Below are 17,128 nucleotides of genomic sequence, written 5' to 3'. Positions count from 1 at the left end.
TCTGTGATGGGACTAAATAGCTTTTATATGTAAATCACGCTGTTTCCTTTGCAGGCAACACAAGCTTTATAACAAGGAGCTGTACGCAGACTTCATTGCTGCTCAGATCAAGACTCTGTCATTTCTAGCCTACATCATCCGAATATACCAGGTAACATCCGTCTGGACTGTGTGTTGAATTTAATAGTTTTAGAAATGCATCCAGATTCAATTAAGAAATATTGTCCAAACATTTGGCTTGTATTAATATTGACTTGGTGCATTCATTATTTCTGCTGACCATAGCTTGCCTCCGTATACAGTCATTTTAGGAATTAATTGTGCTTTTAATCACATGGTGTGTGTGTGTGTGTGTGTGTGTACCCATCAGGACCTGGTAGGGAAGTACTCTCAGCAGATGGTAAAGGGAATGCTGCAACTGCTGACCAACTGCCCCTCTGAGACGGCTCACCTCCGCAAGGAACTGCTCATTGCAGCCAAACACATCCTCACTACTGACCTTCGTAGCCGTATGTACACACACACACACACACACACAAGGTACTTATATAAACAGGAAAATTAGAAGGCTCGTAATGCAGTTCTTTCTCTTTGGGGAAAGTTGAAGAAATTTAAAATACATTTTTGTTTGATGTTTTTCTTCCTGGTCAAAAACATTCTTGCCGAGTCGCACTTTATTCTTCACATTTCACACTGAAATTAAATATATATGTTAGATGTCAAACTGGCTGTAGAACCTCATTTTGATTTGGTGTCTGAGCAGAGAAAAGTGAGACTGAATGAAATGCTCAACAGCATATCAGTGACATCTTGAGACACACGTTGATGATTCTCTGCACCAGTGAACTATTTATTCAGAAGTTCTCCTCCACACCAGCCCTCTCTTGCCTCTCAGTCAATGAGCTTGTAGATGGCTTCAATTTTAAAGTTAAAAATATTATTGATGCCATTGCACCCACTAAAGTGAAGGTTGTCTCGGGTAAGCAAAGATCTCCTTGGAGAAATGCTACGCTGGTCAAAATAGAGAAACGAGAGTGTCGGAAAGCTGAGCGCAGGTGGCGAAAAACTAATCTCCAGGTTCACTGTGACATCTATAAAGAGAGACTTCGCAATTATAATTTGGAACTTAGAAATGCAAGGCAGTCATTCTTCTCTGACATCATAACCAAAAACAAGAACAATACACACGCCTTATTTGCTACCGTCTATAGCAGGGGTGTCAAACATACGGCCCGCGGGCCGCATCCGGCCCGCCACGTCATTTTATGTGGCCCGCGAATCCGCCAGCAAAAAAAAAAAAAAAAATTAAAAAAATTATTTTTATTATTATTATTTTTTTTACAAAAATTAAAAGTTAGATGTGAAAATAAAAATATCCCCATGGTCGAAATTATGAGATAGAAAGTCGAAGTGATGAGATAGCATGTTGTCTGTGTGCCGACATTAAAACGATCACAACAGGTGGACAGGAGATGCAACAGCCCACAAAGAGGATTTCCAACAAGTGATCGTGCCTTTCTCAACATGCGTACTTCTCTGCACTTGTAAACTCGTGGACTTGTGAAACGTCATCAGTCTCAGCCCAAGTACTGTTCCAATTCAAAGTTCACATCGAGCGGAGATGTTTGAGTATAAAAAAACTTTCAGTTGAGCCATTCGCGCCGCCGGTCTCACCGGGGGCTATTTGTGTTCATTCGCACTGGACGCGTCGGAGAGGGGGCGGGGCTTATCGCCCTGAAAGCCGTTCAACTGTCCGCCATTAACCATGGAAAAAATAACCTCTATTTCTGCTTAGTACGTGTTGTGGAAGTCACAGATATCCCGGGAAACTAAACTAAATATGTTAGGAGTGGTTACATTTACAACCGGCCCTTTGAGGGCGACCGTGATGCTGATGTGGCCCCAGAGTGAAAATGAGTTTGACACCCCTGGTCTATAGGCTAACAAACCCTCCAGTGTCGGTAGCTGCTGAACTCCAATCCACCTGGGCATGCAATCAATTTGCCTCCTTTTTTACTGACAAAATTCAGAAAATTAGACAAGCAGTCAGTGCCTCCACACCAACCACAGGATATGTGTCGTCCCGATCTCTGAATAACATCCATTCAAATATCATGACACAATTTCATTCAATCGACTGTAGAAGCCTAGAAGACATTATACAACATCTGAAGTCATCCTCCTGCTGCTTGGATATTCTACCAACACACTTTTTCAAAAATATTTCAAACTGCATGACCACTGATCTCTTACAAATTGTAAACACATCCCTTCTCTCAGGTGTCTTCCCACAAGCCCTAAAAACTGCAGTTATTAAACCACTCCTAAAGAAGGTTAGTTTAGACTCCGCAACGATGAAAAATTATAGGCCAATATCAAACCTCCCATTTTTAAGTAAAATAATTGAAAAAGCGGTTTTCCAACAGCTGACCAACTTCTTGGCCGTAAATAACTGCTTTGATGTTTTCCAGTCAGGCTTTCGACAGCACCACAGCACTGAAACTGCTCTTGTTAAGGTTTTCAACGACATCCACTTAAACATAGACAATGGCAGAAGTTCAGTCTTAGTGTTACTAGATCTCAGTGCTGCATTCGACACGGTCGACCATGCCATACTCCTATAAAGACTAAAAATCTGGGTGGGACTCTCTGGCACAGCACTTAACTGGTTTAAATCCTACTTGAAGGACCGAGAATACTTTGTGTCTGTAGCTGATTACACATCAGAGCTGACTAAAATGACATGTGGTGTTCCCCAAGGTTCAATACTGGGGCCTCTTCTGTTCAACATCTACATGCTTCCACTAGCTCAGATTATAGAAAGCAACAAAGTGTGTTATCATAATTATGCAGATGACACACAAATCTACATAACTATGTCACCAGGGGACTATAATCCCATACAAGGGCTGGGTAACTGCATTGAACAAACAAACAACTGGATGTTCTAGAATTTTCTTCAATTAAACAAAGATAAAACGGAAGTAATTGTTTTTGGTACCAAGGACGAACAATTGAAAATCACCGCTCAGCTTCAATCACTGATGTTAAAACTCACAAACCAAGCCAGAAATCTAGGTGTAGTTATGGATTCAGACCTCAACCTGAACAGCCATATCAAGACAATTCCAAAATCAGCCTACTATCACCTGAAGAATATATCAAGGATTAGAGGACTTATGTCTCAACAGGATTTGGAAAAACTTGTCCACACATTTATCTTCAGCAGACTGGACTACTGTAATGGTGTGTTTACAGGTCTCTGTAAAAAGTCTGTCAGAAAGCTGCAGCTGATTCAGAACGCTGCAGCTCGAGTCCTCACTAAGTCCAGGAGGGTGGATCATATCACCCCAGTTCTGATGTCTTTGCACTGGCTTCCTGTCCAACAAAGAATTGACTTTAAAATCCTGCTGTTGGTTTACAAAGCACTGAATGGTTTGGGACCAAAATACATCTCCGATCTGCTGCTACCTTATGAACCATCCCGACCCCTCAGGTCGTCTGGGACCGGTCTACTTTCTGTTCCCAGAGTCAGAACTAAACATGGAGAAGCAGCGTTCAGTTTTTCTGCTCCACATATCTGGAACAAAGTCCCAGAAAGCTGCAGGTCTGCTGAGACCCTCAGCTCATTTAAATCAAGATTGAAGACTTTTCTGTTTGCTGCTGCCTTTAATTGAACCACATTCAATTAATATATTAATACATTTCCTGCATTTCTGCATTTTACTACTGAATTTTATTTCTTACACTGTTTCTTTAATTGTTTTTAAATCTCCTTTTCTTTTGCCTTATGTTTTGATGCTTTTAATGGTTTTAAAAGGACTGCACAATATATCGCCATTTCCTCCGGGACCGAGTTCGTGCAAGGCGTACACTATAAAACGCAGATCGGCAGAGATCTTTTCCACACGTGGTTTGTGTGCGAGTAATTGCTGAATTGCGGCAGTGTATGGTTGATTGCGTGCAGCGTAATGTCTCAGGGAGACATCGATTATTGTTTCAATGTATGTTTTAAATCTCCTTTACTTTTGCCTTTATGCTTTTAATGGTTTCATGTGAAGCACTTTGAATTACCTTGTTGTTGAAATGTGCTATACAAATAAACATGCCTTGCCTATACTGTGAGTTACTTCTACTTCTGTGGCTCAAAACCGTTTCAGTGATTCAGCTCAATTTCAGCAAGAGATTTGACATTGTGAGGTTGAAGAAAGCTGCGGAAACTCGAGCTATAATTAGGTGATTTAGTGACAGCGGGGGGGGGGGGGGGGGAAGAGCTTTGACACACTTATTATTACATTTAATAAAACAAACGTTTCAATTATTTTTTATCCATTTATTATTAATTTGTCTTGTAAAAAATTATTATTTATCACAATTCATTGCAACACGTGTTCCAGCTTTTGTAAATCTACATTTGTTTGAAAACATGTTTTGTGTTTCAGAGTTCATACCTTGTATGGATAAACTCTTCGATGAATCCATCCTGATCGGGTCTGGTTACACCGCTCGGGAGACTCTGAGGTGAGTTTTTGATGCCCTCGGTGTCAGAGCCTCTCTCTCTCTCGGTTGATTGCTCAGCCAGGTGCATGTTAAGTGTCCTGGCCTATTAATCAGGCAGCTCTCAGTGCTGCCGAAATTCTCCAAACTCCAACACTGCGGCCTAGATCGCGCTGTCAAGTTGTCATGTACACTCTCATCTCTAGAGGGCAGGTAGCCAACACCCCCCTCCCCCTTAGGTAGATTTCAAAAGCTTGTTGACCCTCTTCAGATGCCAGACTGGCTCCCCTCATCAACAAAATAGCTGTCATTTCACATTAGCACTACATAGGAAACAAGGCAGTTGGCTGAGACCTGCTGAGACATCCGTGTCACTCATTAGCTCTCGCTTTCTCCTCCACATCTCCCTTGTAGTTTCAGTTTCCTCCCAAAGCTACTTTCCATATCTGGTAAACTTTTGCTGACTGCGCCCGATTACGCCTTCTTCCTGCCAGTTTTAAGGGAGCACAGCCTTTTTTCGGTTTTCACTACTATTAAGTCGTGAAATATGATTATAATTCTGCTCCGAATGTCACGGTTGCATGTTTAAATTTCTTCCCAGACCCTTGGCCTACAGCACGCTAGCGGACCTGGTGCACCATGTTCGTCAGAACTTGCCCCTGACGGATCTATCGTTAGCTGTGCAGCTCTTCGCCAAAAACATTGACGACGAGTCACTTCCCAGCAACATCCAGACCATGTCCTGCAAGCTGCTGCTCAACCTGGTGGACTGCATTCGCTCAAAGTCGGAGCAGGAGAACGGCAATGGACGGGACATCCTGATGAGGATGCTGGAGGTAGGCAGCACAGATCTTAGATCTGTTTAAAAGACACTGATGTGGATTACATGTATGCAATGTAATGTATGTTGTTAAGTAATCTTTCCCTCTTTCAGGTGTTTGTGCTGAAGTTTCACACCATTGCACGTTACCAGCTCGTCTCCATCTTCAAGAAGTGCAAGCCTCAGTCAGAGATGGGTGTAGTCGACCTGGGGGTGTTACCCGGGGTGCCGGCCACACCCACTCCGTCCACCACCCCCGCCATTCCACCTCCCGCTCCTCCCACGCCCGTCGCCGTGCCGCCTGCGCCCCCAACGGCGGCCTTCGACCGAGCTAGCGAGAAGGAAGACAAGCAGACTTTTCAGGTGTCGGACTGCCGCAGCTTAGTCAAGACTCTGGTGTGCGGCGTGAAGACGATCACTTGGGGCATCACCTCTTGCAAGGCCCCAGGAGGTGAGATGACACAGATCCATGCTCAACATAGCATGTCATTGTATATCTTGCATCTTGAATTTCTAACCTGTTTTTTTTTTTTTTTTTGCAGAGGCTCAATTCATTCCGAACAAGCAGCTTCAGCCAAAAGAGACACAAATCTACATTAAGCTCGTAAAATATGCCATGCAGGCCTTGGACATCTACCAGGTACGGCCAAAGTTCTTGACTTTACCGTCACTATTTGTTGGTTGTACACTGAGAAAAATAAAGTAAAATGAAGTTTGCCTCTGTTATAATCCTAATCCTGGTTAATAGAACGATTTAAAGCCCGATGTAACAGCTCATGTCTCTTCTGACCAGGTTCAGGTTGCCAATAACCAGCAGACGTACATCAGGGTGGCCAACTGTCAGACTGTGCGCATGAAAGAGGAGAAAGAAGTTCTGGAGCACTTTGCCGGGGTCTTCACCATGATGAACCCCCTCACGTTCAAGGAGATCTTTCAGACAACTGTGCCGTACATGGTGGAGAGGATCTCCAAGAACTACGCGCTGCAGGTACATGCTCTCGCATATATTAAAAGTGTCACAAGTGTGAATTAGTTTTGTCTTCTTGGGTTATATTTTTCAATACTTAACAATTCAGATAATACGGTCTTCATTCTTAATTCATCACGAGCTGTAATTCCATTTCTTGTTTTCTGTTTCACAGATTGTGGCAAATTCGTTCCTGGCCAACTTGTCGACGTCTGCACTATTTGCCACCATCCTAGTGGAGTATCTTCTGGAGAGACTACCAGAGATGGGCTCCAACGTTGAGCTCTCAAACCTTTACCTCAAGCTCTTCAAACTAGTGTTCGGCTCAGTGTCACTGTTTGCTGCTGAGAACGAACAGATGCTCAAGGTAAGATGTCCTTGTGTCTTTTTTTTCTGAGGCTAGTTTCTATTTGTGTCACTCTTAACTAATGTGACTGTCCCCGTCTCCTCAGCCACACCTCCACAAGATCGTGAACAGCTCCATGGAGCTGGCCCAATCAGCTAAGGAACCCTACAACTACTTCCTGCTTCTCCGGGCACTCTTCCGTTCCATTGGTGGAGGCAGTCATGACCTGCTCTACCAGGAGTTCCTGCCCCTTCTACCTAACCTGCTTCAAGGTAAAGCCTCACACACCATGACTCTTAAAATTAGCATTTAACAAGTGAGGGAAAAGAAGTACACCCTAACTCCTCCCCTAATGCGTTCTTCTGCCCTTCCGGTGCTTTTAGGTCTCAACATGCTGCAGAGTGGCCTTCACAAGCAGCACATGAAGGATCTGTTTGTGGAGTTGTGTTTGACCGTGCCGGTGCGTCTGAGCTCCTTGCTGCCCTACTTGCCCATGCTAATGGATCCGCTGGTGTCTGCCCTCAATGGTTCTCAGACTCTGGTCAGCCAGGGCCTTCGCACTCTGGAGCTGTGCGTGGACAACCTACAGCCCGACTTCCTCTACGACCACATTCAGCCTGTTCGGGCCGAGCTCATGCAGGTGGGGTTTCTTTCTCCTTATCACGCCCAATGCAATATTTACTAAGCTGCCTGGCAGGACACATTTAGATCCTAAAGTAACTCATTTCTGTCCTCTAATTGGATCATTATCTCAATATCACTTAGCATATCTGCCCTCTAGTGGTCAACAGTGGACACGGCAATATCTGCTCAACCGGGATACCTCACACACCTCCTCTTCTAACTGTTTAATTCTCTGCTTCTCTTGTTTCCTATCAACACTGGAGCTTACAATAGTTCTCCTTCTCTTCCTGTGTTGCAGGCCTTGTGGCGTACCCTCCGTAACCCGGCTGAGAGCATCTCTCACGTAGCGTACCGGGTGTTGGGAAAGTTTGGTGGCAGCAACAGGAAGATGCTGAAGGAGTCTCAGAGGCTGCACTATGTGGTGACTGAGGTCCAGGGCCCGAGCATCAAGGCCGAATTCACCGACTGCAAAGCGTCCATACAGCTACCCATGGAGAAGGTAGGACCACACTTTGTTAAGTTGTTTGCAGAAAGTTTTTGGGTGATTTTACATTTCCTGAAGTCCGGCTGAAGACCCTTTCTCTCCCTTCTTACCTTTTTGTAGTTCAGTTTTAGAAAGAGAGAATTAATCGTAAAAAGAGCTTGATATTCCTCATTATTGTGCTCCACTGAGAGCAATATGTCCTTGTCAGGGGGGTTGTGTGTGTGAGCGAGTGAGGAGATGTGTGTGTGTGTGTGTGTGTGTGTGTGTGTGTGTGTGTGTGTGTGTGTGTGTGTCTTCCAGGTAATTAAATTCACCTCCTATTTCTCCTCCTCATCCCCAGTCAGTAATCATCAATCTAGTGTGGGCCACCATGACGGCATTATTTACTCTCACTAATGGCTGCTCCTTCTTTCGGGCTATCCATCTGTGTGTTTGCCATCATCATGGGCGCAGGCAGGACACACAGACTCCCACACTCTCACATGCTGCACACCCACATGCACGGGCTGAAGGCACGAATACAGGCTCGTGATACAGCCTCGTGGATCGTTGGCACGTTGAGGGAGGGGGAGTTTAAAGTGCTGTTAGGTAAACGGAGAGATGACAGCGATTTGAATAACTTGAATCTGGGATGGGATTTGAGCAGCATATTTCTGAATTTCTTCTGCTTCTTTTTTGCCTTTTCCAATTCTTTACCTCGAGGAAGTCTGTCCTCGTAACAGGCTTGAGTAGGAAGTTTCGTTTTCTTAGAAGTTTACATTCAAAATCTTCTTTTTCTTCAATTTTGTATCCAAGTTCTATTAATAGAGCACTTACAAGAGTCTCAGTCCCGACAGCAATATCCTGATATATTAATTCACTGACAGGTCTACAATTCAATCCTGCCCTCATCTCTCCTCTCACCCTCCCTTTATTCTCACATCCTCCTCATCGTCTCCCCTCTGCTCTGAGTGGCATTAATTAGTTCATTTTCTCCATTTTTTTAAGTGCCCGGCTGCTGTGGCTTGTCAGCCCATAATATAGAAATCATAATGACCTTTGCTTGGCCAGATGGCGCCCTGTGTTGCTGCCTGCAAATTGATCATAATATCGCAATTAAATTCCCATATTATTGAATATAAAATGATTTTACAGTCATATTGACCTGGTATGTACGGTATATTCCCCTCCAGGCGATAGAGACTGCTCTTGACTGTCTGAAGAGTGCCAACACAGAGCCCTACTACAGACGACAGGCCTGGGAGGTCATTAAGTGTTTCCTGGTGGCCATGACCAGCCTGGACGACAACAAGCACGCTCTCTACCAGCTTCTGTCTCATCCCAAGTAAGTAATCATTCTGTGGTTAATGTGGTATTCATCAAAAAAAAAAAAGTCAAATGTATTTTAAGGATGTTCTTGAGTGTTTATAAATCTACAAACCATCCACGTCTCTGATCACTCTACTGTCAGCTTTGTGTGTATCGTCTCACCTCCACCCCTATCGGACACGCCCTGCTTTCAGTCTCTCCCGTCACGTCTCCCCCCCCCCCCACACACTGGCTCATCAATTCCGTCTCAAGAGCGGGAGCTGCTAATTACACACTCACAGCCCCCCCCCCGGGGCTTCACTGCGAGGCGGAGACGCATACATGGACAGACAAACAGGAAGGGGGGGGGGGGGTCGGATGTAGGCTGGGTTAGTCACATTACCATCATTGATCCTCGGGCAGGGGCTAATTGACTGTCTGTTTATGCTACACCATGCCCCTTACACTCTCCTGTCATTATGCACTAACACAGGCATCCACATGAATACGTCTGTTAGCACATTTCTGTGAGGATAATGAAGTGTGTCAGTTATGATCAGGGGGCCTGCACCCGCCCCCTCCTCATGGAAGATGTCTCGATTTGCAGTGTCCTCCCTCTCTCAAAAGATTATTGTCTCCTTTTTCTATTTTTCTCTCTCTCTCTCTTTCTTTCACATTCCTCTGCCTCAGTACTTGGTCACTGTAAAAGTACCCGTTGGTAGTTTTAAAAGAAGAAAAAAAAAAAGAGAGCACGTCATGAATGCCAACTCGGGAGTGTTGCAGTAGTGTTGGAGTGGCAGGCCCCCGGATGAGTGAAGGGCAATCTATGTGACATTCTGTCAGCCATGCTACTTTCTCCACCCGCCATGCTGCGTGCTAGCTCTTTTCTTCCCCTCCCCCCCCTCCCCCCTCTCCACTTCTCTCTCTTTTAAAAGGCAATAATGAAATGAAGCGATCCATCAGGTCTGCCCCTGGCGTGTGGCATTATAAAACACAAGCTCAAGCATGGAGAAAACAGCTGCTCAATCACACCATGGCCCAGTAGCCTTCAGCTGCAGTAAATAACTAAAATACCAACAAGGGACAAAGAGGGAGGCAGAGAAACAGAAAGGCAGAAGGAGCGAAGAGGAGAGGGAATATTTCAGGGAATGGACATGGATCTTTATTAATATGAGCAAACGGGCTGCTGAACACAGACCACAAAATGATTTTTGGGCTTTTCGCTAAAGTTTCAGTGCCACTGTCACATCTTGTCCTTGTTAATATGTGATCCTGTCATTTATTGTGTGTGTTTTCTCTCCCTTTAGCTTCGCTGAGAAGTGGATCCCCAATGTCATCATCTCTCACCGCTACAAAGCACAAGACACGCCCGCCCGCAGAACGTTTGAGCAGGCGCTGACTGGGGCTTTCATGTCCGCTGTGATAAAGGACCTGAGGCCCAGCGCGCTGCCCTTCGTAGCCAGCCTGATTCGCCACTACACCATGGTCGCTGTGGCTCAGCAGTGTGGTGAGGGACCGGGGCTCTTTCCACTCTCCACATCTAATATTAGCTGTCTGATTCACAGCTGCACAACAATATCAGTCTCTTTCCAATTTTGTGGATCCACCTTTTGCTGATTTTATTAAGATTCTGTTTCTCTATTAAGATTTTCATAAAATCCTCGTTCTTTTTGGATTCAATGTACTAATTAGGGTACTATTATCAGAACAAAGCGAACGTTCAGCCTCCCTCATGTGGCTCAATGGTGTACTGCAGATACAAATCTTTAGTAAAAGACTATGGAAGAAATTCTGCACGTTTTTCTGGCGGTCCATAATTCCTTTCCACTTGTGCCTCCCCGTGATCCCAGGTCCGTTCCTGCTGCCGAGCTACCAGCTGGGCAGCCAGCCGAGCACGGCCATGTTCCACAGCGAGGAGAACGGCTCAAAGGGAATGGACCCGCTGGTTCTGATCGACGCCATAGCTATCTGCATGGCGTACGAGGAGAAGGAGCTGTGTAAGATCGGGGAGGTGGCCCTGGCGGTCATCTTCGACGTCGCCAGCATCATCCTTGGCTCCAAGGAGAGGGTGAGTCTCTGAGGGGGAGGATAATAGAGGCTTCAGTTATTTTATGAATGTCATAAAGACGTTCTACTCATTGTGCTAATTGTTTTATATCTCTGGTAAACTGTGCCGGCCATTAATATAACTCAATGTTTCACCCCTTGATGAAATTCAAAGGTTCTTGACATTTAATAATCATTCTTATACGCGTTTTGATCATCGTCCTGTCCTCTCCTCTACATCTTCAGGCTTGCCAGCTGCCGCTGTTCTCCTACATCGTGGAGCGTCTGTGCGCCTGCTGCTACGAGCAGGCCTGGTACGCCAAGCTCGGCGGTGTGGTGTCCATCAAGTTCCTCATGGAGAGGCTGCCTCTGATCTGGGTGCTGCAGAACCAGCTCACCTTTCTCAAGGCCCTTCTCTTCGTGATGATGGACCTCACGGGAGAGGTGAGAGAAAATGACCAATCTAGAAGTGACCGTACAAAGATTTACCTGCATCCGTTTGTTGTCGACTTGTGTTCACGAGGTGTTTAACAAAAGGCTCGCAGGAGGTTCAATGTAACAACTTTCCTCTTCTGTTGCACCACTCACTGCAGTCGCGGTGTACTTACTGACTTATTGATTTTCACAATGAGGTGTCGAATGGCGCCGTGGCCATGGCTAAGACCACCCTGGAGCAGTTGCTCGTGCGCTGTGCCACTCCGCTGAAAGACGAGGAGAAGACCGAGGAGCTGCTGGCCGCCCAGGACAAGTCTTTCCATATGGTCACGCACGACCTGGTGCGAGAGGTCACCTCCCCCAACTCAACCGTCAGGAAGCAGGCCATGCACTCGCTGCAGGTGCTCGCCCAGGTCACCGGCAAGAGCGTCACCGTCATCATGGAGCCGCACAAAGAGGTGAAACCAAGGACTGTCGTGTTTTCTCCAACTGTGTATAAATACTGTGCTGGACAAGACCTTTTAATGTAAAATGCACCCAATATTTCAGCTTAAACTCAAGATAGGCTACAGTTACAGATGCAGTGTGTCTGGTCACTCTGGACTGATGGACTGAAATACAGTCTTTTAATCCACATTCATTGATATTTTTTTTTTTTTGTTTCCTTCTCTTCAGGTTTTGCAAGATATGGTTCCTCCGAAGAAACACCTGCTCCGCCACCAGCCTGCCAACGCCCAGATCGGCCTGATGGAGGGCAACACCTTCTGCACCACCCTGCAGCCCCGTCTCTTCACGATGGACCTCAATGTCATAGAGCACAAGGTCTTCTACACAGAGGTATGCAAGAGGCAGAGGTCTCTGACCGGAATCAAATCTTCCTTTACTATGATTTCCTCATTTGTTTTTATCACACGTTCATTCAATATTCTTGTCTTTGTGGATATTTTTTACAAAGCTCTTTTTTTCCCATATTGTTTTTTTGGGGCATATTTTCACTAAATATATAAAGATTTCAAATAGTGTTGACCTATGACCTTTGCCCCTCCCCCCCCAGCTGTTGAACCTGTGTGAGACGGAGGATGCTGCTCTGATGAAGCTGCCCTGTTACAAGAGCCTTCCCTCCCTCGTTCCCCTCCGCATCGCTGCTCTCAGTGAGTTGGCCTTCACACTATCTAACAAAACATGTTGAAGTATTTAAATAATCCTGACTTGCTATGTTTGGATTATTCTATCTTTTTTTTGACAGACAGGGTTTATTTAATGTTACTTTTTCCCCCGTTTAGATGCCCTTGCAGCTTGTAATTACTTACCACAGTCCAGAGAGAAGATCATTGCTGCCCTGTTCAAAGCCCTCAACTCCACCAACAATGAGCTGCAGGAAGCGGGCGAGGCGTGCATGAGGAAGGTCAGTGCAGCGTCGCTTAACCTGGTTTGTGTTGCTTGTAATTAGTTTAGATTTGGATTTACAGGAAAGTGTTACACTTCAAATTGTAGAATGTTTTTAAAGCAGGCTGCGTTTATAAATGTTTACAGTTCACAATCTCGACCACTTTTCAGCGGTCAACACATCTTTATTTCTGTCCTTTCTTAGCATCTTTACATTGGCTCTATTTTTAAAAAGAAGATTGATTTTGAATTTATTTCAAGACGTTATTGATTACTGAGACAGCTCAGCCCTGTGTTACATCACTCACTTCAACTGTAGTTCCCTTTGAGCAGAAAACAGCCTGAGACGCACTGACGTGACCTTTCTAAGTCTGGATTAAAGACGGTGCCTTAAGCTATGAAGCGATCCACCCGAGATCACACGGTGGCACCCTTTAAATCTTTTCTACAATCACATTTTCTACACCTTTTTAAAAAAAATAGCCTTCTTCTGTGTCGCCCTTATACCTTTTTTTTTGTTCTTATGTTATTTAAGTGCTTATAAATTGTGCTATTTTTTTGCATGTTTTGTTTTCTAAGTGGTTTATTACTATCTTGTTTTCCGTGCTTCTCTCTTTTATCTGTACCTCTCATGTCATTTGCCATCTTAGAGGTCCTTTGTTAATCCTGCCCTCGTACCATTTCCCCACCCAGTTATATTCACCGGGACCTCCCTCTGCTTTATCACACTCTCTATTCATCACAGTATCCATACCATCTCCACCTCTATCCATCTACCTCGAGCTCTTCGTCTCCTTTTCCTTCCATTGCTGTGTCCTTCATTTTCTTTCTTTGCCACCATCACTCCTTTCCACCATCCTTTTGATTTTTTTATTTATTTTTCTGCCTAGCCATTCTCTGCTCTCTCCATTCTTTCATCTCTGCCCTGCTCGCACTAATGAGCGTTGCCATGGCCCGATCGATACAGGATGGAGTGTTTGTTCTCTGCACTGAGAGGAAAATTAATGTGGCTGCCATGCATCATTCCCTCCCGTGTGTGCGTGTGTGATATCAGTGTTTGGTGTTGGCATGTGTGCTTGTTTATGGCTGGTCATGCCCTCATTTGAGTGACCTTCGTTCCTTAATGGAGACACAAGGGGTAGCGAACAGTTCATGGTGCTGGAAAACCTGACAAGGCCAGGTCTAATGTAGAGGGGAAAACTAATTTGTGGAAGGGAAATTAAAATGATTTGATACAAAATAAATCTGGTCACAGACCTCAATCATATTTTGAAGCCTCAACTACTTTTTTTATGAAAGGTTTGATAACATCGGAGAAAAACAAGCCTGTATATAATCTTTTTGTATATTTACAAATTCTCCCTTTTAGATTTTTCAACATTACTATCTTGTTTCCTTACATATTTATTTTAAGAGTTGTATGTAAACTTTTTGAAGTTTCCCTTGTAATCTTTTTTTTTTTAAATTTAAATTCATTTTTCAGTTCCTGGAAGGCGCAACCATTGAGGTGGACCAGATCCACACTCACATGCGGCCCCTGCTGATGATGCTGGGGGACTACCGCAGCCTGACGCTCAACGTGGTCAACCGGCTGACCTCCGTCACTCGCCTTTTCCCCAACTCCTTCAACGACAAGTTCTGTGATCAGATGATGGTGAGACATTTTAACTGGAGCAGTGTTACTGAAGGTTATTTTTATCTCAAAATATCTGATACTTTTTTAAAGTTTGAATATTCTACTGAGTAATCTGCAGGTTTGATCAAATAGTTATTTCTAAGTATTTTCATAAAGTGTAAATATGTGCAAAGTAACATAAGCAATTACTAGTTCATCATAATAAAACATTTATTTTATTAACTACAACTGTGTTTACCAGTCTTAAACATTTTAATATCATCGAGAAAACACAACGTACAAGAATGTAGTTCAAGACTTGTATTGCCGCAACATATTCGAGTGTCGTTTCTGTGATACATGCAAGTGCACACTAGCCACATGCAGATTTGATTCTTGTCCTTCGGTTGATATTTTTTGGGTAGCAATGCCAACATGGCTCACATGGTTAATACAAGGTGTCAGTTCATGATCCAGTCATGGTTATTGTCTGCCCACTGTGTAGTAGCTTCACAAAGAAAAAATAAGAAGAAACATTTTCATTAATTACTTGAACTTTTGTGTAAATATTTGGTGTTTGCTGGTGCCATGCTCTGCCGATTGAGCTAGGCAGACATGCGCACACACACACACACACACTTTGCCAACACACAGTCTCAATCTTATCTTTCTCTGTCTCTCTCTCTCAGCAACACCTTAGGAAGTGGATGGAGGTGGTTGTAATAACACACAAGGGAGGCCAGCGAAGTGATGGCAGTGTAAGTATCCACACCAGAGAGTTCAATGCGTACACCTTTTAAGAAATTTAATACAAATTGTGAATCCATCGCTCGTGACATGTAGATGTGTTTTTTGTTTCTACCATTTAGTTTAGTATGAATCCCGTTTAAATGCAATGAAGACGCAGTCATAGGCTGTAGGAGGCGGGGTCAACGGCGCTGTCTACTGGCACATTTTTACACAGGGGGAAAAAAAAGGGCAGAGAATGTAGTCAACACCTCAATGTGGCCTCCTCCCAGATGAGTTGTGAGTGGCCATATTACAATCAATGATTAATTAGGCGCCAGGCAGGCGGTGGTGGGCCCAGCGCTGCGCCTCCTCATTATCTCCCCGACAGATACTGGTAACCTTGTAAGGGCAGATTAAAAAAGGTGAGAGAGAAAAAGAGGGGTAGAAAAAAAACCCAGCTGCCTCTCCCCTGCAGATATAAAACCCATCTTCTTCTGCCTTCCCTTTATGCGAGTCCATCCTGCCCCGTCTTAAAACGGTGCGTTTAATTAGATGCAAATTGGCCCTCTGTCTTTCTCTCCCTCTCAACTTCTTTGTGCGTGTTGACAGGAAGGCTGGCAGCGACAATAAAGCCGGGGTCAGGGGTCAGTTAGCCAAGCCCGGTAAAGACAAAAACTGGGGAAAGAGGACGGAGGAGGATGGTCATGACATGTAGGGCATGAAAGCAGGGTTTGACAGAGTATTGAGCCGAGTAACTGGGTGAGAGGAGCAGTGAAGAATCTCGCATGAAAGAAAACGGAAAGGGTTAAACCAAAACAAAATGTCAGTCTCTGAATTCATGACCTGATATCTGTCAGAAGAGTCTTTTTCCTCCCAAATGCCACAGCTTCTGTGTTGCTCGACTGACATTCCATTATGCCGCCCCCGTTAATCACCAAACGCTGAGAAAAGTTGTTCCTGAGGTCAATCATAAAGTGTTGTCTGCCCATTCATTTCATTATCCGTCTCATCGGCTCACCTTCCACACGGAACGAAGGCCGACGACACACAATTGCTACACGTACTGCTTTGCTGACTCTGATCATTGTCTCCCGTTCCGGTACAGCCTGCGTTGGAGGGCGTTGAGGTGAGATGTGACCCGGTGTTGCGCCCCCTGTTGGTGACTCTCTGTGATTTCATCTTCCTCGACCCAATGTTGTGGTAGTGGTGCTGTTGGAGTCCCCCCCCCCCCTGTATTTCTGTGTCCGTCTCTGTGGTCATCTTCCGACACGTGACTTGTCATCTCAACCTTGCTCTAACCTCACCTTTTTGACTGTTTTAGAAATATCCAATCCTTCATCCTTCCACTTTGACTCCCCCCCCCCCCCTTTAAGATACCGATAATACAAGGTTGATGAACGTGATCATGCATACTGTCCTTTTATTTGTTTGTACCCTGCGTGAATGTAATCTAAGAACTCATGAAAGTGACGTACTCTGCACCTTTTCCTCCGCACTGATTGCATTTTCAGTCGTTTGTCTTGTCCTCGTCTTTCTACAGTGGCTGTCTTTAAGAAAATTATGTCCATGTCTAGTTCCATCATCCTTCCAAAAAATGTCATCCGCTCCCTTCTTTCCGCCGCTCTTTTTCCTCCGACTCTTCCTCTAGGAGATGAAGATCTGTTCTGCCATCATTAACCTGTTCCACCTGATCCCAGCTGCACCTCAGACTCTGGTCAAACCTCTGCTGGAGGTGGTGATGAAGACAGAGAGGGCCATGCTCATAGAGGTAGGACACCAACATCAAGATGAAAGGATGTTACAGCTTGAAAAAGAGTCATTGACATTACCTCATGCATTTTACAGGCTAAGTAGGCAATGCACGGTCATTTTAAGACAAACTGCTGATGTAT

At 44.7% G+C, this 17,128-nt stretch overlaps 1 protein-coding gene across 5 annotated transcripts in view; it reads left to right on the top strand.

Moving 5' to 3' along the window:
* Positions 1-17,128, top strand: part of trrap (transformation/transcription domain-associated protein) — a 69,845-nt gene that overhangs the window by 4,105 nt on the left and 48,612 nt on the right. For 3 of the 5 annotated variants that reach the window (XM_079293797.1, XM_079293796.1, XM_079293795.1), the window contains exons 10-32: positions 55-151; positions 371-509; positions 4,443-4,521; positions 5,099-5,333; positions 5,432-5,768; positions 5,860-5,957; positions 6,111-6,305; positions 6,460-6,651; positions 6,737-6,902; positions 7,014-7,270; positions 7,553-7,753; positions 8,911-9,062; positions 10,333-10,532; positions 10,876-11,093; positions 11,318-11,515; positions 11,704-11,964; positions 12,182-12,343; positions 12,561-12,657; positions 12,790-12,911; positions 14,376-14,546; positions 15,197-15,265; positions 16,342-16,362; positions 16,885-17,004. In XM_079293797.1, the coding sequence (XP_079149923.1) occupies positions 55-151; positions 371-509; positions 4,443-4,521; positions 5,099-5,333; positions 5,432-5,768; positions 5,860-5,957; positions 6,111-6,305; positions 6,460-6,651; positions 6,737-6,902; positions 7,014-7,270; positions 7,553-7,753; positions 8,911-9,062; positions 10,333-10,532; positions 10,876-11,093; positions 11,318-11,515; positions 11,704-11,964; positions 12,182-12,343; positions 12,561-12,657; positions 12,790-12,911; positions 14,376-14,546; positions 15,197-15,265; positions 16,342-16,362; positions 16,885-17,004 (3,787 nt within the window). The remainder of the gene's footprint in view (positions 1-54; positions 152-370; positions 510-4,442; positions 4,522-5,098; positions 5,334-5,431; positions 5,769-5,859; positions 5,958-6,110; positions 6,306-6,459; positions 6,652-6,736; positions 6,903-7,013; positions 7,271-7,552; positions 7,754-8,910; positions 9,063-10,332; positions 10,533-10,875; positions 11,094-11,317; positions 11,516-11,703; positions 11,965-12,181; positions 12,344-12,560; positions 12,658-12,789; positions 12,912-14,375; positions 14,547-15,196; positions 15,266-16,341; positions 16,363-16,884; positions 17,005-17,128) is intronic. The other 2 variants (XM_079293798.1, XM_079293799.1) reach the window with 2 other exon arrangements.

Source organism: Melanostigma gelatinosum (assembly GCF_949748355.1).
Source record: "Melanostigma gelatinosum genome assembly, chromosome: 21".
In the NCBI taxonomy this organism is placed as follows: Eukaryota; Metazoa; Chordata; class Actinopteri; order Perciformes; family Zoarcidae; genus Melanostigma; species Melanostigma gelatinosum.
This window is presented reverse-complemented; position numbering and strand designations above follow the sequence as displayed.